Below are 27,669 nucleotides of genomic sequence, written 5' to 3' on the forward strand. Positions count from 1 at the left end.
GAGTAAGGGTTGAAACTGCTTTCATTATAACTGTGTTTGAAGTGTTTTTACTATATCTTGCTAGAGTGATTTCAACTTATGTGTGTTTGATAAATAAATAACTATATACTTTTGAAACCAAGCTCTGGTCAGTGTTTGCTTGTGCTATTGTGCCTGGGTACATATTGTGTATACTTTACATACTGCCTAACTCTTCTTGAGGGAAGTCTGACTGCTCAGCCACAGCTACCAGGTAAATCTGGGTGGTGCAGACTGCTACCAAGTGGGTTTACTGCTATACCTGTAGTCTTAAATCTTTTGCAGTGGTCCCCACGGGAACTGCACAGGTTTCTGCCTAACAATCATGTCCCACCACTTTGGATTGAATGGCGTCATCTCTTTTTCTGCTCCTGGGCAACTCTCTCGAAATTTCTCCCACTGTAAACGAGAGAGAGCATCAGCTGCTGTGTTCTGCACCCCTGGGATATGCCTAGCTCTTACTTCAATGTTCCATTTCAGCATGCATTTGTAGAGCTCTCTCAGTAACCGCAGGACCCTAGAGGTTCCGGCGGATCCCTGGTTAATTATCTGGACCACTGCTAGGTTATCTGACCACAACACGACTTTCCTGTCCTTCAGCTGCTCCCCCCACAGCTTAAATGCCACCACAATGGGGAAGAGCTCTAACAGTGTAATATCCTTGGTGACCCCCCCCAACATGCCACTCTTCGGGCCAGGCTGCTCCGCACCACTGGCTATCCAGGATTGCCCCAAACCTTAGAGCCCCCGATACATCTGTAAACAATCTGCGCCTCTCATTGCTGTTGGTCAAGGTTCTCCACACCTGGACCCCGTTAAAACTGTCCAAAAATTCATCCCACATCGCCAAATCCTCCTTCACTTCAGCCCCCAACCTGACGTGTTGCCCTGAATGCTTTAGGCCCACCATTTTCAGTTCAATACTCCTCGCGAAGGTTTTACCTACTGCGATAACCTTGGCTGCAAAATTAAGATTACCCGCCATGACTTGCAGCTCCTTTAGGGTAGCCTTCTTCTTTGACCTTAACTCTTTGATGCATGCCTTTAGTTTGGTAACTTTGTCCTGAGGGAGCCTACACATTCCTTCCACAGAGTCAATTTCAATCCCCAGAAAGGTTAAGCATGTCACCAGGCCCACAGTTTTCCCTTCAGCTAGAGGAACCCCCATCGCTCCCATCAGATTTTGAAACCCTTGCATGATCTCCTGACATTCTGCTGTACCTTTTTTCCCAATGAATAAAAAGTAATCTAAGTAGTGCAGGACTGTCCCTGAATGGCATTCCTATTTTACCGTGAACTCAAGGAATGAGCTAAATGCTTCAAAGTAAGCACATGAAATGGCGCACCCCATAGGCAGACATTTATCAAAATAGTACATATCCTTAACCTTAAAACCCAACAAGTGGTGGCTTTCTTCATGTATGGGTAACAACCTGAATGCTGATTCAATGTCTGATTTCCCCATGAGGGCACCTTTCCCCGCTGTCCTGACCAATTCAACCGCATCATCCAGGGAGGCGTAGTGTACCCTGCATTTCTCTTCCACAATCCCGTCATTCACTGAACCACCCTCTGGAAATGACAAGTGATGTATTAAGCGGTACTGACCCTTCTCCTTTTTCGGTACCAGCCCCAGCGATGATATTACCAAATTAGCTAGGGGGGGATGTTTGAAAGGGCCCGCCACCCGGCCCAAGTCCGCCTCTTTGGATACTTTCTGTAATACAACCTCTGGCATTGCTAAAGCTGACTTCAGGTTCCTTACCTCGCCCCCCTCCAACCTGTCTGCACATGGGATCTTGAACCCCCACCTGAAGCCCTCCCATAACAACTTTGCATCTTCAGTATTGTGATACGTATTCAACCACGGAGTCATCGCTTGTAATTTAACCGGGGTGGGGAGCCCACCTTTAATCAATTCATTACATATTTTGCGAGGGGCTGCTCTAGACAGCATGACATTGACTTCATTCACTCTTGCCCTTGCTTTTGCCCTTGGGGCTGCTCTTGCGTCTGCCTTCTCCACTAGAGGAACCATGCTCCTTGTTGCTATTTCCTCTTGGGTGTTTGAATCTGCAAGTTTTGCCAAATGGACAACCTTCCTACGAGTTGACCCTCCAGCACTCAGCCTGCTCCCTCTGGTAGCTGGTCCTATTGTTCCAGGAGGAGGGCCCACGAAAGGATGCCCTTCCACGCCTAGAATAGCCACCTCTGCCCCTCCATACCTGAGTTTTTTCAACCGCTGGCTTCTCCCCCCCCTTCGCTCGAGAGTACCAGTTTGTCCACCACATCCCCAACATCCATTTCATCGCAAGCCAAGGCAGGCCACACTTGCATTTTTAACCGAAAGGCCCCATCATACTTAAGCCAGCCTTCGCCTCCCTTCTTTAAATAAATATCCTGAATGTAATGACAGTAGGCTAACATAGCTGAAGCATCCTGGGGGTGCTTCTCAATCATTATAGAGGTATAAATCAAAAATGCTCTAATCCAATTATGAATGGACACCTCAGTTTCGGGTGTCTCCTTCTCCCTCTTCTCCTTCTCTTTCTCGGATAATTCTTTTAACCCGTTACCCAGAGGCTCCAGCTCCACTAATTCCAGGATTTCCACAAATTCTTTCCTCCATACACGCTCCTTTATTGTCATTGGAATATGCCATGACAAAGAGTTCACTGACACCCTGGCTAGTGCAAACCCAGGCATAGTTCTCCCATACTGTGTCATAATGCCCCCTGTTCCCCCCTGACCAATGACGCCAGATTGAGGTAGCCCCAGGTTAGCTACACCCTGGCCCCACAAAGCGGCTGGCTGTGTTGCGCTGCCGGCTGCTGCATCCCATTGATTCCCTGTGCTGTTCCCTCCCACTAGGGTCCCAGCACTTGTAGGTAAAGGAGGCTGTTCACGAGGCGCCTGAATAGCGGCTAGATTAGCCATGACCCCAGTACCCACACTTTGCCCCATGACTTGTTGACTCCCCCACCAAAAGTAGGGTTATTCGGCCAGCCTCCTGACCATTGTACCCCTGGACCTGGCAGCACACCCTCCGGGAAGCCACCCCCTATTTGACCAGTCCCCGTGGCCCCCGTCGCCGGGACCGGTGTTACTTCCTTCTGTTGAATTACATTTGCCCCATTGCCCACTTGATTAAATGCATTAACATTCCCACTTAGCATTGTGCCATTGCCCCCCTTCCCCCATTCTTGCAAACATTGTAGCACCATACCTTTCACCACCTCCATGCAAGGTGGTCCAATCTCCATCACCGCCGCCGGTCTGGCTTCAGGGGTGCTGGGTGCTACCTGGGGCGTGGAGGCCGGCATATTTGCAGGTACCGGTACGGTTTCAACCTCTTGCGCCTGCCCTTTGCTTCTGGATGGTGCAGCCTTCCCCTTTCTGCTGCTCGCTGCTTGCTCTCTGCTTGCCTTAGCCCTCTGCGTCATCCCCCTTTTTCTCTTCCTTGTAGGTTCCTCCTCCTCTTCAAGCAATCTTTCTTCCTCCTGCTCCTGTAGCTCTTCATCCTCAGCGAACATCAATGGGGATTATGGTCTGTTGCTGGTGCTGGTACGATTCCCTCTTGGCTGGTTCACCAGGGTTTGCATCCAGTCGCTGCCATGTTTAGCCACGACCACTTTGGCCATGGCAAGGAACGCCTCCATGTCCATGCTTGCCTTATCTTCCCCTTTGCAGCAAGCTCCCTGTCCTGTGCGGACCTTTAGTCCTTAACGTTATGCTGAAGCCTGCACAATGCTGCTCACGAGCTCTGCTGCACCTCCAGGAAGTCTGCGAGAAGTTTTTAGTGCTGCTCCGGGAAGCGCTGTTTGAAGCTGCCCCCCTTGAAGTCTTTTGCAGCTTGCCACGCTGCTCTTGCGCTGTGCCCCTTAAAGCTGCTCCTGCAGCAGCTTACCGTCGTCGATGCCCCCGGGTATGCAGTTTCATCTCCGGGGGGCCGCGCTCGCCGCCGACGATGCTTCTGAGTGTAAGCAGCTGATCCGATCACCTCCGAGTCCATGCTGCGCCGACGCACCGCCTCACTGCAGCCGCTCGCCGCCGACGATGTTTCCGGGTGGAAACAGCTGATCCGGTCACCTCCGGGTCAGCGTTGCGCCGAAGCACCACCTTCCAGCAGCCGCTCACTGTCGTTGATGCTTCCGGTGGGCGCCGCTGCTCCTGGTCACCTCCGCCGCTCTGCGATGAAGCTCTGTCTTTCTGCAGCTGATCCCAGACCGACCGAGCGGAAGGCTCCAGCAGCTGATCCCGGCACTCACCAAGAAGTTAAGGTACGTGAGCCAGTAATCCTCTCCTGCTGGCGCCGCAACGGTTTGCGAAAGCTACAGCCGCTCGTGTAGCATGCCGCACGTGGACCTTCCCAACGCAGTTCAGCAACGAAGTCCTCGATGCAAAACAAAAACGAAATCTTCCGTAGTCCACGAGAGGGGGCCACAATTGCAGCCGGATGCTGCCTTCTGTGAGAGCCCCCGCTCCCTATAAAGGGGGAAACCCCTCCCTTTCTTTTGTTTCCCCTTTCGCGGGCTTTCCCCAGTAGCTGCCGCGCTTACTGGATTTGCGGGCTTTTCCCGCTTTTGACGCTCTCCTTTTCGCGGGCTTCTGCCCGTTTTGCCGCCTTGTCCCCGTGCCTCCCCCATTCCGCTGAAGGGAAGGGGGAGGGCGAGGGACCCACCACGGGGGACACTGCCAAGGTTATTGGGGGTGCCTCCTCCATTTGCAGGGCTTTTGTCGTCGGCCCTTGCAGAGAGGACGGAAGCCATTGAGGGAAATCAAGTCGACGACACATGGCAGCCTATACCAAGAAAAAGTTCTGAAGCAGCTGACACTGAATCCTGAAGCAGCTGACACTGAATTCTGAAGCAGCTGACACTGGAATGGGATATCGTAAAATCAGGAATACGTGGGAAGACACACTCCATTCGAAAGAACTGTTAACCCTACACCTGCTTAGCATTATGCACATTAAGCAAACAAGGTTGGATTCAACTTTGCCAAGCTGGCACAGCAGGACATTTTGTCTTCGCCTGCACACATCCTATCGTGATGTGGACAGAGAGTAAAACACTCGACACAACGTATGGGACGTGCAGGAAAATGAAAGGAAAACAAAATAGCAATAAGTGTGCCGTGGATAACAAATCCCATGTATAGTCTCTGGCCCTTGCCTCAGCTCCTCCAGGGACCCAAGCAAATGAAGCGTTGTACAATTAAAGCAATGGTATATGAGAACTCGTTAAAGATGGATTACAGAAACTGGGGAGGGATGGGGACATGTAATTGGACAGTATTAGATGACACAATGCACACATTTTCAAAAAAATATATATTCGCATCACACATTTACAACTGTAAGCACAGTAAGCAAGATTTGTTAAGTGCAAAATGCAGGATTAGAACGCAGGTCGGCAGATTGGAAGGTCAGCAACGTGCTTACTAGAATAGGTTTCTCTCATTTAAGATGCCATATGTTGTCTAAGCATTACATAATGTGATGTGTTCATTTAAACATTTCTAGAACACTTCTTATGGATTTAATATTCCACTGTTATATTGTAAAATTCTAGTAGTTCTGTCTATTTTGCATGACATTATGCAGCAGGGATTCCACAAGTGTGCCCAGGTGGAATAGTTGATGGTTAAGAAGCTTGGGGGCTCTAAAGGAAAGAGCAGAGAAGAGCGGGTGGCGGGGGGCCCCATTTACCCATGTACTGCACTTCTATTGTGTATCAATGAAGAGGTGCAAGACTTACCCATGCGATGTATATATTATTATAGTGGCAACGAGTTTGTGTCGGGGGCTCCCCAAGACCGTCATTCTGCCATTTGGGTGAAGTTAAGTCCTGCCATGGTGTGGAGATTGATTACTGCTGCTGGAGCCCAGTTTGCCGCGAGAGGCCAGAGCATGAAGTGACTCAAAGGGAGCAAGTCACCCAACTCCTCCTGGTGGGTCCTGGAGCCGCCACGGGCAAAGAGGCCGTGGATGACGAAAGAAACACCCTTGGGGGGAGTTGCGGATGCCGGTGGAAGCCTCGACCGACCGAAGAGGTCTGTGCCTTGCCCGATCACGGTAGGGTGCTGTGAGGAGTTAGGGGGGGGGGCATTAAATCAGTCAATCGAATCACATGCGTGCTGCCCTTCAGCGGCCATCTGGGGGTCAGACACATATTGGGACAGTACTTGCTCCTGCCATTTTCAGATCCAGCGTGGAGCAGCCATTTTAAAGTCAGGTGGCCATTGAAAGGTCAGGCACCTCATAAGACCAACTAATTCACTCTGGGAAAAGGCCTATTCTGGCCACTGGACAAATATTTTTTTACAATGGTACATTTACCCCCACAGTTTCAGGTAAATCCTGAAGAGCCTGTGGAACGATGGGAAACTTGGAAAGAGGACTTCCAAGATTACGTCCTAGCCATACATGGACCACCTTTTAGCATAGATTGGAAGCGTGCACTCCTGATGTACATGATGTACAGTCTTGCTATTCGATGGACGCAACCTTTTAAAAAGTCTGCCAGAATCCAGAGGGGTTTCCCCTGGCAGGGATGGCAAGGCTCAAGCAAGTGAAGAAAATCTAAACCCATATGAAGTGATACTGCACAAGTTGGACATTCACTTTGAGAAAATGTGCATCATCATATTGGAAAGGTACTACTTCAGCATACATGAACAGGATTGGCTAAAACATGCAACTTTGTGGCAACGTACGATGAGCGTCTACAGGATCAGTTCAGGCTCAAGGTGAGAGAGAAAAAGATATGCGAGGAAATAGGGACGAAAGGTGACTTGAGCTTAGATGAAGTGCTTGACCTTTCTACAAAATAAACTGAACATATGATGTCCTGTGTCAAAGAATTAGAGAAAAAAGTATCCTCTAATTCAGAAAAGGTCTGTGCGGTATCGGACTGCAAAGATCAGAAGAAAGCGGTGATGAAGAAAACTACACTTCTGCCAAAACATGAACCTCTGAAGAGGACCGGTTTTGCTGACAAAAAAACTGTTGCAATAAAAAGCTGTTTCGGGTGTGAAAGCACCTTTCACTTTGCGAATTCAGAGAAATGTCCTGGACTAAAGAATGAATGCCATAAATGTGGTAAGAGGGGTCATTTTGCCCTGTGTTGTTAAAATTTTTCTCATGGGTCAGTGCGAGAAATTGGCAAGCTTCCTGATGAAGATGACCGCGACGATGGAAAAAAACTCATGAGCTGAAGTAGTTGGTTAATCCGTCAGCCAAGTTGGTTCCAAACCCAAGAAAGAGAGAAGCTGCATGCAATTGTGAAAGTGAATGGAGCAGAGATCTCCATGCTAGTAGACACGGGGTCGGATTATACCACTATTGAAAGTGACGTATGAAAAGAGAATTGTCAAGGGTTACAGTTGAATACACGGCGAATGCATATGGTGGCGTCCAGATTAAAATTTTAGGTGTTCAAAGCTTGCCTGGAGTGCAAGGGGAGGAAAATTGTAGCTAATGTATCGTTCCCAGAAAATGAGAGGAAATCTTCTTGGTTGAGAGCAAAGTGAGATGGGGATTAAGATTGATCCCAGTGTGCCAGGGCATGTTGTGGTTGTGTGTCAGGAGGATAGCCCAGATAAACAAAGTAGTAACATTTTCAGGGACGAATTGGGGCATCTCAGAGAATCATCACAAGATTAAAATAAAAAAGGGTGCTGTGCCCGTGGTTGCACAAGTGAGGAATATTCGTAATTCCTTGAGGGAGGAGGTGAGGAAGGAGATCAATTAACTAATGAAGGATGGTATCATTGAGGTTGTGGAGGCCTCAAAGTTGGTTTTGCGTGCAGTGGTGATCTGAAATAGCAATGGGCAGTTAAGACTGTGTGGACCTCAAAGGTCTCAATAAGGCTGTGGATAAGTTTCCTCTTTCGAATATCGGGGGAATTGTTGAGTCTGGCTGCAGGGGCTAAGGTATTCAGCACGCTCGAATTACCCTCGCATTTCACCAGGTCAAGTTGCATCCAGACTTGAAAGATTATACCACCTTTGTCACCCATGAAGATACTTTTAGATTTAAGAGAATGCCCTTCTGTCTAGTGTCTGCTGCCTCTTGCCTCCCGAGGGAAATGCATGCACTGTTGAGAGGTCAAGGGTGTGCTGCATTTCCAAGATTATGTGTTGGTTTCAGAAAAGAATGTAGCAAAACATGATCATTGTCTGGCGTTGGTGTTGAGGATATTGCCCAATGCAGGCCTTACGCTTAGGAAGGAGAGGTTTTGTTTCCACTTGCTGTCGACTGACTATTTAGGGCAAAAGTTGAATGAGCAGGCAGTGGAGCCTAAAGGGGAGTTAGTTTCAGTCATAGTGCAGGTGGAACCCCGGAAGGATAAGAAGGTTGTGTTGTCATTTCTTGGTCTTGCAGAGTACTACTACAAATGTATTAGACACTTTGGAGACAGGTGCAAAGCTATCAGGGAACTGTGTAAGAAGTGGTGTCTGTTTGAATGGAGTGGCGCGTGCGAACAGGAGTTTGAGGATATTAAGTGTGCCACTGAAAGAGCACCGGCGTAGGGGAGTTGCAACACTGCATACAAGACATTTGTGATGACTGCTGCAAGGAATTCTGGTTTGGGGAGGTTCTGCTATAGGACCAAAATGATGTTGAAAGAGTCAGACTTTGCCTCACGAGTGTTGAGGGAGGCTGAATTTAGGTACTCTGTTATTCAGAAGGAGGCGGTGAATGTGGTGTGGGTGACAAAAAACTGTGCTGCTATATTTCGGAATCCATTACTGGGAACCTTGCTTGTTCTTGCCAGCACTGCGAGCCCTGAGAAGCTCCTGCTGGCTATTCAGCGTTCTACTCTACTTCCTGGAGGAGGCGGAGTCTTCGGAAAGCACGTGACGGATCACGTGACCTCGCCGAGACCTCTTTAGCAGCCGTGGGCCACCCTCGCGGCGTTAAGCCCGAAGGAGTAAAGCCCAGCAGCTGTTGTGCGGCTGTTCGGCGGATGGTGGCTTTAAATATATTTCCATCGTAATAATCTCCTTAGAGGAGCTGCAGCAACAGTAATATCATTTTGTGTACAACCTATACCGCAGAGTACCAAGGAGATTCTCAGCCTACCCCTGTCCCAGTCAGTGTTGTCCGTCGAGATCAACTCGCATGATGAGCCCGCAAACACGTCAAAAGCAGAAAACTAGGCTCGACTCTGAGCGGTCATACTCTCCTCTACAGTCATTGTCGAGTACCCTGGAGCGACACCTCTGTGGTGGGGGAAGAAAACGAAGTAAGAACTGCTATACGAAATATGCCATTGTTGCCCCAAACGACATGTTCTGAAACTTTGTGTCACAAACCGCCGATATATATTGTCAGCTCTTTGCTTACATTAACAAAAAACATCATCATTAATGAAAATCTTCTTACTCGTTGCCGTCTCAAACCGATTCCAGATGTAGCCTGGCAACTAACAATTGCATCTCCTTGTGCGCCTTGTCTAACGATGCAACTGGAAGAGATCTCACATTGTGCTGCATACTGCAAATATGCTTACCCCTACGAAAGATCTAATGTTTTAGAAAAAACACCTTTAGTTGAAAAATGTAGTAACTGTGAAACCTTACTAATCCGGTCCTTGGCCCTCGCTACTAATATGATGACAAACGTCCTATCAGTGCCGGTAAACACGATTGAGGTAAATACCTCATCGTTTCAGTCTCCTTTTGATGTAACAGACTCTGAGCTCATGCTAATTCAAGTGCCCGTGAACATCTCAAATGAGACAAACTTTATATTTTTGCCACCACCAAACTTACTGAATGTGCAAGCAGCTAAAAACATCTTACCGGGTGGAATACAAACAAGTGAAGGAGCGTTGTCACCTATGGCGAGGGTACCAGTTAAGCACCAGGGCGCCCATTCACACTCGACAATGCCATTACAAGGCTCGTCAGGTCTCTCTAAAACTGATGTGGAAAGCTGTAAAGATAGTTTAATAAATCCGAATCTGTCACGCCCTCATCTAAGTACAGCTGTAAACAGCGGTGGAGGAGCACACGGGTCGGGAACGCTATATCAATCGTAATTGCTACAGCGCCTCAACCTAATTTGACAAATACAGGAAAAAAATTAAAAACAGCTCTAGGTACATCACCCAAAGGTCTTGATCTGGCAGAGCGCGAGGCTCGGTTAACTGAGAGGCTAACGGCTGATTACAACTCTATCAAAGAAAAGCTGATACAGAGCTTTGGCGAGAAGCCAAATATTAATCCTGTTAACACTGCCCCGAGTGGATGTATTTCAAACAACATATTCTGTCAATCCAAATTTGGATTTTCTGAGCTCAATTCCTCCCACCGCAGCTCAGTAACTGACTGTCCTACTTTTAGTGATGATAATGTTGCACTTGCCTCTGATTTTGAGAGCCAAAATCGTATGAACGAAGAAGATGTGGAAGATGAGTCTCTACAGCAACGAGGGATTCCAGCTAAACTAATACATGAAAAATTCTTTATCTGCAACTTCTGCACAGGGACAAATGAATAAATCGAACCTGTCAGTTGCAGCTGGCATCCAAATTCAAAATAATGTATTAGCCGCTACCTCTTTGGCTCTCATTCCTTTCGTAAAACTCTACGAGACTTTAAACGACGCCATAAAAGATCAGGGCACGCAAATTAACCAGCTTATTTCTAAAATGGACACGATGGAACATCTGAATAATGCACTGTTGCAAATTATGGACAGAGAGGCGGAGGCGTCCTCGCAATGGCAATATTGCCTTGGAGATCTCTTGTCAAGCACCCATGTAGATAATTCCACTTTAATGGCTGCGACACTTGAATGTATGAAATGGATAAGGCATAATACCCAGGTAAATGCAGAACAAATTCATGGGCACCTTAGTGGTTCAGTCACTACAAACCAAATTTACCTTTCATCGAAAAGTGCTAATTTTGTACCAGCTTTGGCACATCCTCCAATGAATACTTTCCATGATGGATCCCCTAAAATCAGTGTGGAAAATGCAAGATGTCAAGGAGAGTTGGTACAAACACAAAAAACGCAGATAAACCCTACAGTCATGTCGCCCTGTCCAATCACAAGTACTAGTGAGATGCTTGTTGATAGCTTAATAGCAACAACAGAACAAATACAAGATACTCAGAATTCTACCAGTGTCGTAGAAACTCTAGATTTGATCAACTCCGATACAGTGCGCACTGAATTCCAACAGATTCCAGAAGTTATTAGTGCAGTTGAAAATCTAACCTTACCATCGGCCTCTATAAGCACAAATTCGTTTGACATATTTAAAGGCTCAGCTAAAAACTTTTCAGTTGATAAAATAAAGGTACCAATGCTGTCTGCAAAAAAAGTTCGATCGGCTCCAAAAAAGGTAGCGAACAATCTACCAAAAAAACGTTCCACTAATGTTAAACAATTCGTCAGAAACATAGTGATTCCCCAAAAGCTTGCGCTCTTTGAACGCCCAATAAATGAGGGTCCTTTAGTTAATGCCATTACTGCGCACTCAAAAGAGTCTCAGAGCCAGCGTAATGATGCCAAGCCCCCCTTAAAGCAAAAGCAAAATCCAAATAAGCGGGCCCGTCTAGACTCAGACTCTGAACAAACAGTACCAGATGAGGAATCAGTGGACCTATGTGATCTTTCGACATACTCGCTAGATTCTACCAGCTCTTCTTCGATCGTGCCTGGTGAGTCAGTAAGTAAAAGAAAGCCTAATGGCCCGAAAGAACCCCATCGTGGAGAACAATTAGGCGAAGTAGCAAAAGGGCGTAAACAAGTCACCACGTGTCCCTCAGTATCTCATAGGAATTCTTTGGAATTCAATCGGGTTAATGCAAGGCAGATTTCAAGCTTAAAGAATGGCGCTGAATCGCCTCAAAACTTCAATCCTAAAATGACTGCTGCTCAGCAGAATAAGCACACTCCAATAAAAACGAAAGCAAGCGATAGACGTCAACTTGGTTCAAAACAGCAAACCTGGAAAATCAGAGTGGAAAATGTGTTTACTGACGACAACGATGTCAACTTAAACAGAAGAAACGTGATGAAATTACTCCATAACATCCCTTCACTTCGTACCATCACTACTGAAGATATCTTAATTGTTGAATATATCTCAGAGAAATCCGTCAATAAGGTCTTCTTACATATAAGATCATTTGCAGTAGAAAAAACTCTTTTAGCTGCACGAGATGAACTGTTATCATATGGATTTGAAATACAATCGGAGCGGAGCATACATAACTCTGCAAAAAGTGATGCTGTAAAATCAAGAATTGATCATCGACGTGAAGAATTAAGAAGTCTCCTATCTTCGCGAGAGCGTGGAATTGGAACAAAATCCACTTGGGAGAACTCTGATGAACACACAAGACAAATTGCATCACAGAAAAACCAACAAGCATAACCATCAGTAAATATAGGCACAGAGAACTGTGGGATCATCTCTTGGAATACCAGAGGATTTCTCCATCTATTTAATGACTTTCCCACGGCTTTAGCAAACAATTTTATCATCTGCCTTCAAGAGACGTGGCTTCGTGAGCCTCCGTCAAAAGATGGTTACACCATCGTTCTAAATAAAGCAGGAAAGAATCAACGTGGGAGACCCTTTTCTGGTCTAATTACAATGGTCAATAATGTATATGGCTGGAAGATAAGACAAACATTTATGCCAAATCTTTTCGTACTTGGAATACTACTGCAGCTAAGCCCGAGGAAGAACAATCGTTCACCACAATTATTGATCATTAACTTATATTGGAATCCAGCTATGATTTCTTCGGCAAGTTTCATTAAATCAGTGATGGCAATTATCGATCCATGTCTAACATCAAGTTTGGAGACTATAATTATAATATGTGGCGATTTCAACTTCTCATGGTTTGAAAAATCATCTAAAAAAAGGACCTCATCTACTGTAGTATCAACTAGAGGAGACAAATGGTTGGAAACCATGAAACCAAGAAACTGTGAGATGGTTAATGGTCATATCCAAGGAGATATTCCCCCAAGCTCTACTTGGCATAGAGATAAAAGTCTAAAAACATTAGATTATTTTTGGATTTCTGTTTCCTTCTGGTCAAAAGTAGAAAGACTGTCCATAATTAAAACATCTTTAAGTGATCACAGCATACTGGAGTTACTCTGTCTACTAGAACGATGTCTAATATCACCACAGTATAGCTGTCCTTTGGAGGTGAATGAGGGATTGAACAGGCTGCGAATTAAAGATCATCATATCTGTCAGTTGAGAGATGGCCTCAATGATGATATAACAACCATTTCTGACAGAGTAAATTACGCACCTCTGCTAATCCAATTTGGCACCGTAAAAAAAAGAAGAACATACAATCCTTTCCAAATTCAGAAAAAATATGCATACAGTGCCCAGGTAAATCAGCAAAAGAAACAAATGCATAAAAACATCAGACAAATCAAAAAGAAATGTAAAAATATTCCTGAAGAAATAAAGGAAATCAAAAACTGCAAAATGAAATATCGAAACTGGTTAAAATCTTTCCAAATAATTAGAGATCAAGAACGGGCTGAAACAATGCTAGGCCTAATTATCCAACGAAATTCAAGAGATATTTGGAAGATTTTAAATAACAATTGTACTCAAGAATTAAGTTTAACTAATGGAATATCTATGTTAACCTGGGAACAGCATTTTAAGAAGGTCTTTGAAAATACTTCAGCTCAAGGCTCCTTGGAGCCCGAGCTTTCATCGGCCCCATGGGATGTTTGTGAATCTAGAGTCAAAATCATCGCTATCATAACACAACTGAAGAACTCTCGTGCAGCAGGCCCTGATGGGTTAACAAACGTTCTCTTAAAAGAGAAAAAGGAACTTTGGGCCAACTTCATTGTGGATCTGTTTGGAGTAATTTCAGTAGCTAAGTTGATTCCGAGCTCATGAAGGACTGCGATTATTGTGCCCAAGAAGGGCAATAGAGATAATCCTGCCAACTATCGCCCTATTGCCCTCTTGGATATTATTGGCAAAATCTTTGCAACATGTTTACAACAAAAACTCACCAAATGGGCCTTCTCTAACAATCTAATGGATAAGCGACAAACAGGCTTTACAAAAGATGTTGGAACAGAAATTAACCTTCTCATAGTAAATATACTCAAGCTTGACATAATGAAAAACAAGGGGAACATTTTTGTAGCTTTCATAGATATGCGGCAGGCTTTTGACCAAATTAATCGCACAATTTTATGGAAGAAACTAACATCATGGTCATGCCCCGCGAACATCCTTCATCCACTCATGGCGCTGCATACAGGAACCTCAATAAAAGTACGTACTGATAACAAAGGCTCCGTGACGAAAGAGATTCCAACCTCCCAGGGAGTAAAGCAGGGCTGCCCTTTGGCAGCGTTATTGTTTAAGTTATATATTGCTGACTTGCCGGAGGTTTTTGTGAACGTTCGCTGCTTTCCACCGAAAGTAAACAACCAACCAATCAGCTATGCAATATATGCCGATGATATCGTATTATTCGATCAAACGGAAATTGGACTACAACGGCTTCTCCAAGCGTTGGTTTTGTATTTACAAGCCAATGGTCTTGAAATTAATGCCGGAAAATCGAAGATAATGTCTTTTGGGTCAACACATAAAAGATCAGCTGAGAATTTTAGCTGGTTCGCATCAGGAGAAAAGATTGAATCTGTGCAAACCATACGATATTTAGGGATACAAATAAATAATTCAATCAGAGAACAAGCCTGGATCTTAGACCTGAAGCATCGCATGACAGCTTTTACTCTTCAGGGTAAACGCTTACACAATGAATTTGGCAAATTCACCCTGATTCCGGTCATGACCTTCTATCGTCAAAAAGTTATTCCTGCCTTGACTTACCGGGCAGAGGCTGCACTCAATATTGATAACCGTATCTGGGCAGTGTTAGAAGGCCAATTCTGGAGAGGAGTCTTGGCTCTTCCAATTTTTGTTCCCATTGTGGCAATAAGACACGAACTTGGCCTTGATCCATTAGACGGCATGATTCTATGGAAGTCCATTGCCTTGTTATGCAAAATGAACTTAAACTCAGTAGCTCCAGCATATGAAATCCTAAAAGAAATGGACACCACACATTATGCAGGAATGCTACATATCTGGGCTATGAAAATCAGAAAGTCATTGGCAGTCATCGATATTTCCTGGGATACTGTCTGCAATACCCCACAGATTGCCAAAAAAAACTGAGATCTTGGTATTGGATAAAAAATGGAGAATTGCGTGAGGCGTTGCCATCATCACTTAATCTAGGCATGACTTGCAACAGCCTAGATAAGTTACCTAAATACCTAACAAAATTTCCATCAAGACATCATCGCAACATGTTCCTAAGATTTCGGCTTAACATATATAAAACCAAAGAGATGATGTATCTGAGACACTACAAAGAAATAGCTGATAATAAATGTAGTTTCTGCAAAATTGAAGTAGAATCACTCAAACATCTAGTCTCTGAATGTGACCAGGTAGCGACCCAGCGCTCATTCTTCCTCCAACATGTAACATCAACCTTTCAACTAACTGAACATCTGTGGTATTCGCTGGTAGCTGGAAACAATGCTAGATTAATTTGTGCCCTGGTAGATTTTCTTGATAACATTTTGGAGGAAGACTAATGTTAAAAACAGGCCTTTCATTTGAGAGAACTGCAAAAAAAAAAAAAAAAAAAAAAACCATAATGGATTGATGTACTCATATGATTGTGGATAGATGAAATAGTAATAAGATGAAGAGGTTGTCTCTAATTTTGTAATTAAAGTTGTGTAAATAACTAATTGTTACAATAAAAAAAAAAAAAAAAAAATGTAAGTCTTTCCTGTGGGGTAGGTCATTCACAGTGTTTTACGATCATATGCCTTGGTAGGTGTATTTTTTAATAAAGGTCTTGAAGCAGTCTACAGGAGGTTAATGAGGTGGGTCACTTCGATGCAAGGGCTTGAGTTTGTGGTAAAATATGTGCCAGGTAAAGATAATGTGTTGGATTACCTATCGAGGGGAAGTTATCAGGTTCAAGAGGAACAATATACAGAGGGTAGTGAAATAGTTGAGGTACAAATGTTCTTGGCCTTTGAGAGGACCATCTCGGAAAGAGAGTGGGCGGAGGCCGTTGAGCAGGAGTTGGATATTCTTTACTTTTACTTTATAAAACTTGTATTGCGCATCAACAGACCCGGAGACATAATGGCGTGGACAGGACACAAAACAGATAAAACAGATACTTGTACAGAATAGCCAGAACAGATAAGAGCCATGAAGCATGGGAGACAGGAAAAGGTGAGATTAAGGCAAACAGCCAAGTCTTTAACTTTTTCTTAAAAGGCTCGAGTTGCTGTTCGAGCCTTAAGTCCAGCAGAAGGGTGTTCCAGGCTGCAGGAGCCGTCGCTCCAAAGGCTCCCTTTTCTGCCTTTTTTGTTCTGCTTCTTGGGATGGTCAGCATTTAATATTTTTGGATCTGAGCCTTCTAGAGGGGATCTTATACACTAACAGATCCCTCTGGTTATTCGGCATGGTGCCCCTAAGACACTTGAAGGTAATCATGATGAGGCGAAAGCAAATTCTAGCCTCCACAGGGAGACAATGTAGAGCTCTTCTTGCCGCTGAGACAGGACCGTGTCTCGTCAGACCCGCAACAGTCCTAACAGACCCATTTTGGATCACCTGCAAGCGATTGGTTTCGGCTTTACAAATGCCAGATAGAAGACTAAAACAGTAGTCACTTTTGGCACCTATTATAGCTCTTGCTAATGTTTGAGTGTTGGCATGAGAGATGAGGGGGCGCATGTGGAAAAAAAAGTCTACGATAATAGGCTGCTCCCGACACCACACTCCCCAAGTGAGCTTTCATTGAGAGATGTTGATCTAGAATAACCCAGAGGGATTTTACCTTTTTAAGTGTGTTAATCTTCACATTGCCTAGATGGAAACTCCCGTAGATGAAGTCCTGTTTGGCGAGTACTCTGGAGGATCCTACAATCATTAGCTCAGTCTTTGATCTATTAAGAGCTAGACTGTTCGCAGCCATCCAATTTTCTATACAAGTATAGGCTTTGTTCAATCTGGCATCGTCTAATGCATGGGATCCTTCCAGTGGGATGACCACTGGGTGTCATCTGCAAAATTGGTGAACCAGATCCCTTCCTGATCCAGCATGGAAAAGAATGGAACTGTGAATATAATATAGCAACAGGGGCAGAGACTGGCTCCCTGAGGTACTCTGTATTTAGTTGGTATAACAGTGGCTTCTGCAATCTCTGAGCAGACGCAGCTTAACCAGTTCTGGAGAAATGATGCGACCAAGTGGGAAGCTGCAGGGGAGAAAAAAGCCACTTCTTTGAGCCTGGCGACCAACAAATTGTGGTCGACCAGGTCGAAAGCGGCAGAAAGATCTAAAAGCATAAGCATAGAAGCCAAGCCTTTGTCCGTTCGCGAAAGAAGCCTAGATTTAAGTTCCAGCATAGCAGTCTCAGTACTGTGCCCGGCTCTAAAGCCTGATTGTCGGCAATTAAGGATGGGAAATGAGTTGAGATGTAGGGCTATCTGGTTATAGGCCACATTATCCACTATCTTCAATAGAAAGGCAGAGTTTGTTATGGGCCTGTAGTTCAATGGATCTTCCCTAGGACGGTCGGGTTTCTTTAATAGTGGTGTGACCCAAGATCGTTTGAGTTCATCAGGCACAACACCCTCTCTAAACGATACATTGACAAACTGAAGTATGGGATCAAGAAGGGAGGGGGGGCAGGTTTTAATAATAGCCGAATATGGGTCCCCTTTGCAGCTGGTGGTCTTGAGATGCACAACCACTTCTGTCAGCTCCTCCAGGTAGATTGGGGAGAAGGTGAATTCAGGGACAGTGGGACATCGTTTGAACTCACTGCAGTTTAAGGTGCTAGCCACCTTGGCAACGGCGAGTTTTTTCCCAGGATATTGGACTTGATGCCCTGCAACTTAGCACCCTTCGCATCCTGGATCCTTTGACACCACGCTGTGTCTTTCACTACAGCACCCATATCGGGGGCTGAAGTGGACTTGAGCTCCTTAAGTATTTTAAATATTTCTTTCGTGTCCGATTTCCAGAAGGGCTGTTTTATATGCTCTGGCAGCTGCCTTATATTCAGCCAGTCGACTAGGGGTGGAATTCACTTTCCAGCTTTAATAAAGCTTAGACAAACCAGATTTGAGTCTAAGATCCGGTGTAAACCAAGGTTTGTTCTATTCCTCAGTTTTCGGGGGCCAGACAATTGGTAACGTCCGTGAGGGTGGAAATCACAACTTTTCACATGCTCTGCACCAGACATGATGGGGAGAATTGGATGGCATTTCCCAACAATGGGTTAATGTTCGACAAAGTAAGTGACTGTGGATTTCTACCCTTAGGTGCAATCACATTTTGACTTCTATTTTTGACCGGGAAGGGAGATAAAATAATAGTCGGACCCAGGGTAAGGGGTGACCTGCATGTCCTAGATGGACACATTTGTGGCAGATACCCAATCTGGAGATACACAATATGGAGGTGTAAGACTTAGCCATGCGATGTCTATGCTATTATACCCATGTTTAAAAAATGAAAAGTTGATAGGCTCTATGCTCGTTAGAGGTCTCACCAAGACATGTTATAATTTGATCAAACAACCACAAATCCGCTACTATATAGACAAAGTTGCATAACAGAAGAATGGCACTAAAGAAGCCGATGGAGCATTAACTGGATCCCAGTAGCACAAGTGAAAAACAGTTTTTTCAATTAGGGCCTGCTCAGAACAGTTCCAAATATAAAAGGCTCAAAACGAGACAGGAATAGAGATGTAATATGTTGTAAATACTCTATACTCAATTACACTAAAGTTACAAACTTAATGCTAAGAAATTGCAACTGAATTCAATCATCAATGAAAGCAGGTTTAATGCTCGATATTAGCATTTTACTTGGTTACCCTGCACATCCAGCCAATGATATGATATGATAGTTTATTTATATAGCCCCTATACACAATGTATTTCAAAGCTCTTCACAGCAAGGGAGGGAAGAAGGGAAAATACAATGACATTCTTACAGGCCATGAACAACAAGAATGTGAAATTAACTATTGTATCGGCCTGGCGACATTTCAGATAGTGCAAGAGCTAAAACACAGATAGGAAGGAAATGGGAAACAGACAGGCGACTACCGTACTGGGCCTGACGACATTTCTGGTAGAGCAGGAGATTATAACAACAGGTGAGGGAGCGGAGGGGAGTGGGGCGGCGAAAAGAGGGAGAGGAACAACACAATCAACTATCGCATTAGGCCTGACGACATTTCAGGTAGTGCTGGGGGGAGGGGGCTTAGACAAGTAAAGGGGGATGAGACAAACATTTGTTGCTATCATACCAGGTCCAGGGACAATTCTGATAGAGTAAGTGCATAGAAAAAAGTAAAGGAGGAGGGAAGAGAGGGAGAAAGAATAAGCGAGAGGTGGAGAAAACAAAGAATAAAACAGTAAGAAAAGAATTATATATGGGATACATTACTCACCGTAATCGTATTTCTGATGCTTGTATCTGCTTAGATTCACATGCTGTGCATAGGCCGACATCTAGTGGAAGCTGCGGAGTATTACAGTTTGTTTTTCGAAAGTCGAAAATGGGCGTCGACACAGGCGTGCCAGTAATACTATCCCTAGTGTGACGTCCACTGTACCCAAGATCCCTCACGCGTGTAGGATCCTCAGATTGTATTTTTTCTGACATGAGGAAGCATGAGGAGTAGCGTGAGTACAGATAATCCAAGCAGATAGACAGAAAAGGTAAGACTACAAGCAATCATGCGCCTTCTCTCGGAGGGGAGGAAGGGTGGGTCGCATGTGAATCTAAGCAGATACAAGCATCAGAAATACGATTACGGTGAGTAATGTATCCCTTCTGAGGCTTGTGGAATCTGCTTAGATCACATGCTGTGCATAGATTAGCGAGCAGTACCAGAAGAAGGAGGTGGGATGTGAGAAGGGTCATGAGCAAACAGGTGTCTTAGAACCGCTTGTCCCACTTGTGTATCTGTCTTGGAATGAGTGTCAATGCAGTAATGCTGAGTAAAAGTGTGAATAGAGCTCCAAGTAGCCGCTTTGCAAATGGTGTCGAGGGGAACATTTGCAATGAAAGCCAGAGTGGCACCAATGCCTCTAGTAGAGTGGGCCCTTGGCGTAAAAGGCAGAGTCTTGTCAGAAAGAGAGTAACACAGCTGTATACAGTTGATAATCCACTTCGAGATAGCGCCCTTAGAGACGCGATCCCCCTCTCTGCCTGTAGCTACGGAGACAAACAGTTGATCTGTTTTCCTTAGCGGTCTGGTTTTATTTACATAGTATAGGACCGCCCTACGCACATCTAGGGTGTGTAGTTTCACCTCAGCCGAGCTTTGCGGGTTCTGGAAGAAAGCCGGAAGCTCGATGGACTGGTTTACATGGAACTTGGATATGAATTTAGGTGAGAACCTAGGGTGTGTGCGTAAAACCAGTTTGTCCTTGTGGATAGTAAAGAAAGGATCCTGCACTGACAGAGCCTGAATTTCACTGACCCTTCTTATGGAGGTAATGGCTACTAAGAAGGCCGTTTTATAAGTCAGGTGTTTGAGACTACTTTTATGCATGGGTTCGAATGGGGGTCCCATGAGCTTAGCTAGCACCACGTTGAGGTCCCATCCTGGCGGTGGGTTCGAAATAGGAGGGTGAAGTCTCTTTACTCCTTCCATGAAGGCTTTAACCACTGGTACTTTCCACCACGAGACCTTGTTATGGGATGTGGTGTAAGCCGAGAGGGCTGCCAGGTGTACTTTCAGCGAGTTAAAAACCAACCCTGCATCCAGCAGGTGGAGCATGTATGTCACAACGTTGGAAGGAGTGCAATCAACCGGGTTGATTTGTTTATTCTGGCACCAGATAACGAATCTTTTCCACTTATCAAAGTAACAGTGCCTTGTATTTGGTTTCCTGGACTCCTTTAGAATGTCCATACACCTCTGTGGTAATTTGAGATGTCCAAACTCTATGACTTCAGGAGCCATGCTGCTAGGTTCATAGAGTTGGGTTCCTGATGCACTGTTTGACCCTGTTGCTGGGACAGTAGGTTGTACCAGGCTGGGAGTCTGATGGGTTCGCACACCGCCATCCTGCGTAGGTGTGGAAACCATGGTTGTCTCGCCCACATGGGAGCAACTAGGATGAGCGTCATAGATTCCTTGTTCATCTTGTACACCACCTTCCTGATGAGAGGAGTTGGTGGAAAAGCGTACGCAAACATCCCTGACCAGTTCATCCACAGGGCATTCCCTTGGGAGTCCGGCTGGGGGAACCTGGATGCAAATCCTGGGCATTGTTTGTTTTCGCTTGTGGCGAATAGGTCTATAGTGGGGAAACCCCACTGAGAGAAGAGATCTTCTACTACGTCTCTGTGAAGGACCCATTCGTGTTCTTCTGGGAGGGAGTTTCTGCTTAGAGCATCCGCTAGGGAATTGAGCTCCCCTGGAACATGTTGCGATGACAGGAAGATGTTCCGTCTGAGTGCCCATATCCATATTTTCTGGGCAAGCTTGGACAGATTTGGCGAACGAGTCCCCCCTTGCTTGTTCAGATAGAACATGGCTGTCGTGCTGTCCGTCCTGATCTGCACCGACAAGTTCAGTAGATGGGGCTCGAACGCCCTTAGCGCTCGGAATACTGCCAGAAGCTCTAGCAGATTGATGTGGTTCTTGGCTACTGAGTGAGACCAGAGACCCTGAGCTGTGTGGTGGAGATGGTGAGCTCCCCACCCAGTCAGGCATGCATCTGTAGTCACCACGGCTTGTACTTCGGGATCGTAAAAGGGTTTCCCCTTTGCGAGATTCTCTCTTGTCCACCAGTGTAGGCTCTGTACGAGTGTTGGCGAAACGACCACTAGATCGTCCCAATGACCACTTGCCTGAGACCACTGTTTCGCCAACCATTCCTGCATGGGACGCATGCGCAGACGCGCGTGGGGGACCAGGTAAATGCATGACGCCATCATGCCCAGTAACCGCATAGCTTTGCGTACTGTTATCTGTTGACCTGACTGATAATGCGGAATTTGCAGAAGTATATTCCGAATTCTCTCTTCCGAAGGGAAGGTCAATCCTTTCTGAGTATCTAGGATAGCTCCTAGAAACTGTTTTGAGGTGCCTGGCACCAGACTTGACTTTTTCTCGTTGATGGAGAAGCCTAATTCGTGGAGGAGGTCGATAGTCCTCTGAATGTTTGACCTGCAAATTTCTGGGGTTTCCCCCGTTATGAGCCAGTCGTCCAGATAAGGGTACACCGGGATTGCTTCCCTGCGTAGGTGTGCAGCCGCCACCGCCAGTACCTTGGTGAATACCCTTGGTGCTGAAGCTATCCCGAAGGGCAGTACCTTGAATTGGTAGTGGCGACTGTCCACCTTGAAGCGCAAGTACTTTTTGTGCGCTGGGAGCATGGAAATATGAAAATAAGCATCTTTCATATCCAAGGTTGCCATGTAATCCCCCTTTTTTAGGAGGGGGATTACCTCTTGTAGCGTGGTCATACGGAATTTTTGGGGCTTGACATATTTGTTGGCAGGCCGTAAGTCCAATACTGGGCGCATTGTCAAATCTTTCTTTGGCACAAGGAAGTAAGTTGAATAGATACCCTTGTTTACCTGGTGTCCTGGGACGAGTTCTATCGCGTCCTTTTCTAGCAGAATGGCGATCTCCTCGAGAAGGATCCTTTGATGCTCTAGGGAGTGCACTCTTTGTCGTGGAGGATGATTCCGGGGATGCTGCAGTAGTTCTATACAATATCCTGCGGATACTGTTGACAGCACCCATCTGTCTGAGGTGATCCCTTCCCAAGCCTGGGTGAAGGTGGAAATGCGTCCCCCTACTGGGGTTGCGTGGCAAGGGACCCTGAACTGAGCGTCACTGTTTTGGTGGAGGCGTGCCACCGCCCTTGTTGGGGCTGCCTCTGCCTCTCCCACGACCTCTCTTGTTACCCCTGCCGTAACTCTGGGTAGACTGCTGGTTGTTATTCCATTGTGTACCTTGTCCCTGGGCATAGTTGCCTCTTTGTGAATTTTGGCCGCGTGGGCGACGAAAATTATTGTTCCCCCTCTGGTTAGGGGGTTTGTTGGTAAGCTGGCCAAGGGATTTGAGAGTCTCATATTCATCTTTGGCATTTTTAAGTGCGTCTTCGACCGCTTTCCCAAACAATAGGTCGGGTTCCACTGGCTTGTCTATTAAAGAAGCCTGGGTTTCTGTCTTGAATCCCGACTGCCGTAACCACGCATGTCTCTTGATAACAGTACCTTCTGCTATCAATCTCCCTGCGTTGTCAGCGGCGTCGAAAGTTGCTTTTAAAATGCAACCAGACACGGCTCTCCCCTCTGCCGAGATCCGAGCCAGCTGGCCCTTTAACGGTTCTGGAGCAGAGGCAATGAGCGCCGCGACTTCTTCCCATTGATGGCAATTGTAACTAGCCAACAGGGTGGTGGAATTCGCAATCCTTGCTTGGTAGGCGGACGTTGAGGCTACCTTTCTGCCAAACCCGTAAAGTTTTTTGCTCTCCTTGTCGGGAGGAGCTTCTGATGAAGATAAGGGCGTGCCAGCCCTCTTTCTAGTGTTGGTCACCACTAGGGAATCTGGTTTAAGATGTCCCTTTATATACAGAGGGTCAGACTGGGCTGCCCGGAAAATCTTTTTAATTCTGGGGTTGACAGCTCTGGTGAGGTTAGGATTCACCAGGGAAGGATCTATTCTTCGTTGGATGGATTTGAGGATAGGGATGGTCTGAGCGACCGGTCTTCTCTCTCCTACAAACTCCTCCGCGAAGTCCCTTTCCTCCTGTACACCGTGGGTGTCGATGTGGAAGTGTTCCGCTGCTCGAGCGAGAACCTCGTTAAGGAGGGGCTGGTTATCAACTGGAGAGTCAGTAACTGGGGCTTCGCTTTGTACTGTGGAATCTACTCTGTAAATTTCCTGCTCATCTTCTCCCTCCTCCAGGTCCTCATCCTCTGCATAGTAATCTGTCCCGGTTTGTTCTTCCATAATTGCAAACTCCTGGTCCTCTTCAGGGAAAACTTGTCCCTGATAACTGGGGAGTGGAGTAGAATATGGAGTGGAGAAAGGCTGAACCTCGAAGGGTTCAGGTCTTTCGACCCGGGGCTTTTTACTTAGCGGGATAGGATCGGAGGAGCCTGAGGGTGTGGCCCCTTGAGGGTTATATGAAAGAAAGTGTTCTGGGTTCTTATCATAAAAATCAGCCAAGGAAGACATCCTAGACATAACCCTGTCTATGTCTTCACTGGACCATTCCCTGGAACAGGGTATTACTTTAGTAGGTGATTTATTTTCAAGGGTAGACTTGTGTTTGCTTGTCTGCTTAGGCTTTACAGGGGTGGAAGGCTGTGCTTTCCGCTGTTTCCCCCCTTCTCCGTGCGTGGAAAAATGTTTTCCCTGTCCCTTGGGGGCCCCAGAGACTTTCGACGCCTGGCGTCGAGGGTCTGGAAAGGTATCTGTGTGCTTCGGGCGTGGGGCCTCACTGGTGTTAACCGCGGTCTCGGTATCTTGGAGCGCGGCCTGGGGGTGGAAGTCGTCTTCGTCTCCCGACGATCGAACTTCCGTTAGTGTGTGTAGCGAGGCACTCTTGGCAAGAGTGGATGATTGCCTTGCGTCGTGAGGCGATCTCGATCGAGAGCGCCCAGAGGACACCGAGTCGGACCGTTCTTTTTGTGCCTCTTTCCGGGAAGTCGACGTCGTCGAGGTCCGGTTGGTCTTAGTGTGTTTAGTGTGTGTTAGGTGTGTAGCGCTTGCGTCGCCGGGGGTCTTCCCCATAGCCGCCTTGCCGGACGACCTTCCGAGGTCGGGGACCTGCGCTCGTCGGCTGTCTTTCGACGCCGTAATGCCCTCGCCGTCCGAAAGTACGGCGTCGCTGCCATCGCTGAAGGCGCCCTCCGCTGCCATGGCCTCCTGCCTGGCGTGGTGGGCCCAACGCTTTGTCGAACGGTCCTTAAGTGTCTTAGGTTTAAACCTACTACACGCTCTGCAGTTCGCTTCGGGGTGATCCCTCGGCAAGCAGAGATTGCACGTGGCGTGCCTGTCGACCCAAGGGTATTTGCGATTGCACTTGGGGCAGAATTGAAAAGGGGTACCCTCCATACGCACCTTAAGGCAGCGGGCTGCTAAGTGTAGGAATATATATAAATGTAACTATATATTAAGAGTGAAGAGTATGTACCACCCCCCACTCTCCCTACTTGTAAGGGCCGAGGCCAGCGGCCTACTAGGCCCGGGCCGAGGCCAGCGGCCTACCGAGGCCCAGATCCGTCGTGCAGCAGTCGACGGTCGATGACTTCTCCAGCCGTCGTCGAGGTTGAGGGTCGACGTTGGGGTGGGGAAGGGAATGAATAAGAATTAAAATTATAATAACAGCAAAAGTATGGCAAAAGTATGGCTAAGGCCAGGGAACTCCGCAAGATGCTTCCGACCAGTATGGCGGAAAAAAACAATCTGAGGATCCTACACGCGTGAGGGATCTTGGGTACAGTGGACGTCACACTAGGGATAGTATTACTGGCACGCCTGTGTCGACGCCCATTTTCGACTTTCGAAAAACAAACTGTAATACTCCGCAGCTTCCACTAGATGTCGGCCTATGCACAGCATGTGATCTAAGCAGATTCCACAAGCCTCAGAAATATATATACATATATATATATATATACATATATAAAATGCAGGTGCCAACTAAGGTACCAATAACATGATTTGTAATCCTGTTTTGTTTTCCCTCTTATGCATGCAAAGTAATTTGAAAGAGACCATTGATTCTCTTTATTCAGCATCAGGTATTTAATGCACTCTACATGCAAAGCCTTCATAAATATCGTCAGAGGTCTAAAATTCGATATAAAAAAGACTTGCAGTGTTTCCAAAACGACAAATACGCACAGCAATTCAAACTACTGGGACTACTTTTCGTTTTCACTGTGCAAATTTGGAGTTCAAGCCATTAACCAAAACGGACAGCATTGATGCAGATTATGCATTCCTTTACAGCCCACAGTACAGAGGCAGATGGTAAAATTGCTATAAACAAGACTCCAGTGGACACAATTGGAGCAGAACGTGACGACTTAGATTTCTTTTTTCAACACGTACAGACTGACCCTTACCAGGCTGTTCAACAGTGCTGCTACTGGAAGCCTCTACAGGCGGACATGGCTCAATATCTTGAGATGCAGACGAGAGGGTTTCTGCAGAGTGTGATGCAGTTTGAGCTTGCAATGATGCGGAAGACTGTTCAGAAAGAGACTCTAATTCCATTGCACTCTCTTGCGTTTCACCTTGGGATGTTGCATCAGATCTAGATGTCACTGGTGCTCGACTAAGACCTCCTTAAAAAAACAGAACACATATGAGTCAATAAAACAATGAGCAAAAAGAAATGTGTTGCAGATTAACATTCTTTTCAATAAAACAGACATTGCAATGACTATGATCTTTGTTCAGTACTGGTGGAAAGAATGAAGTGAATGGGCGAAGGTGCGTCACAAAAGACACAGGCAGGCAGTCTCAGTGAGCAGAGCCGAGGGATGGGGCAGCCCACCAAATATAAATAATGTGGCGGATGCAAACACTATGAAAAAAGTGCAGGCACAAGATGGGTCCACAAAAGCTGTGAAGAAACTCTTTTAAACTCCTGAAAGCAAGGGAAACGACAGACACACAGGGGGCGGCGGGAAGTGTTTGAAGGGGAACACGGGGTGTTATGGATTAGTTACACATGCACACTTGATTTGCCCTTGAAAGTTGGCACACTAATTCCTTTTGTCTTGTGTGTCGAGTATGCTCCAATACTAGCCCTGTAATCCAGCTACACCATTAGTATGTGTCACAGATGGCCTCAAAAACACACCAACTCGCGAAGACAATTCAAGTATTTTTTTAACCAGCTTTATTTTCAATTAAGGCATAAGCATCCATAACAAAGAACAGTTTACCTTTCACATATTAATACCTTATAATAACCATGCTTCAGAACTGCTGTTGATCAATTTGGGATTGTTAACTCCATTTTTGACATTTAACTGCAACTCCCTCTACCCCCCTTTCCCTCCCATCCCCCCCGTTCTCCCGTGGCTATAAAGACCTCGTCCTCACTCCTAATCGTTTTCCCTGTCGCACTTATGAGTCCTATTTGCTTATGGCCGCTTAACGAACATGGATGTTCCTGAGGGTTTGTGGTTTGAAGCTTCCCTGTCCTCCACGTAGCCCTGAAAGGAGTCCCAGATTGGAGGAATTTTAAATATTTCCCTGCATTAAGGGCGCTCACATTTCCATAGCCATAATTCCCCATACTTTGACCCACCAACAGGGCGTTGTTGGGACCTCTTTAGACTTCCATCTTTGTGCTAATGTCATTCTTGATGCCATCAGTAAGTGGGTTATTAGGGTTGCATTATTTCCAGATGCTGTGTAACTTCCTTCCGACACCACTCCCAGTAAAATTACTTTTGGCGACCAAGGCAGCTCCCTGCCTGTTATGTACTTGATGAGCCCCAAGATTTCTTTCCAATACAACGTCACCTTCGGGCATGACCACCACATGTGGTAC

The 27,669-nt window shown here is 46.0% G+C and overlaps 1 protein-coding gene across 6 annotated transcripts in view; it reads right to left on the reverse strand.

The window, feature by feature from the left end:
- Positions 1–27,669, reverse strand: part of DCAF6 (DDB1 and CUL4 associated factor 6) — a 2,172,363-nt gene that overhangs the window by 914,517 nt on the left and 1,230,177 nt on the right. For all 6 annotated transcript variants that reach the window (XM_069636466.1, XM_069636467.1, XM_069636464.1 and 3 more), the window contains one exon: positions 26,228–26,449. In XM_069636466.1, the coding sequence (XP_069492567.1) occupies positions 26,228–26,449 (222 nt within the window). The remainder of the gene's footprint in view (positions 1–26,227; positions 26,450–27,669) is intronic.

This window comes from Ambystoma mexicanum, chromosome 7p (assembly GCF_040938575.1).
Source record: "Ambystoma mexicanum isolate Mex_15411 chromosome 7p, UKY_AmexF1_1, whole genome shotgun sequence".
In the NCBI taxonomy this organism is placed as follows: Eukaryota; Metazoa; Chordata; class Amphibia; order Caudata; family Ambystomatidae; genus Ambystoma; species Ambystoma mexicanum.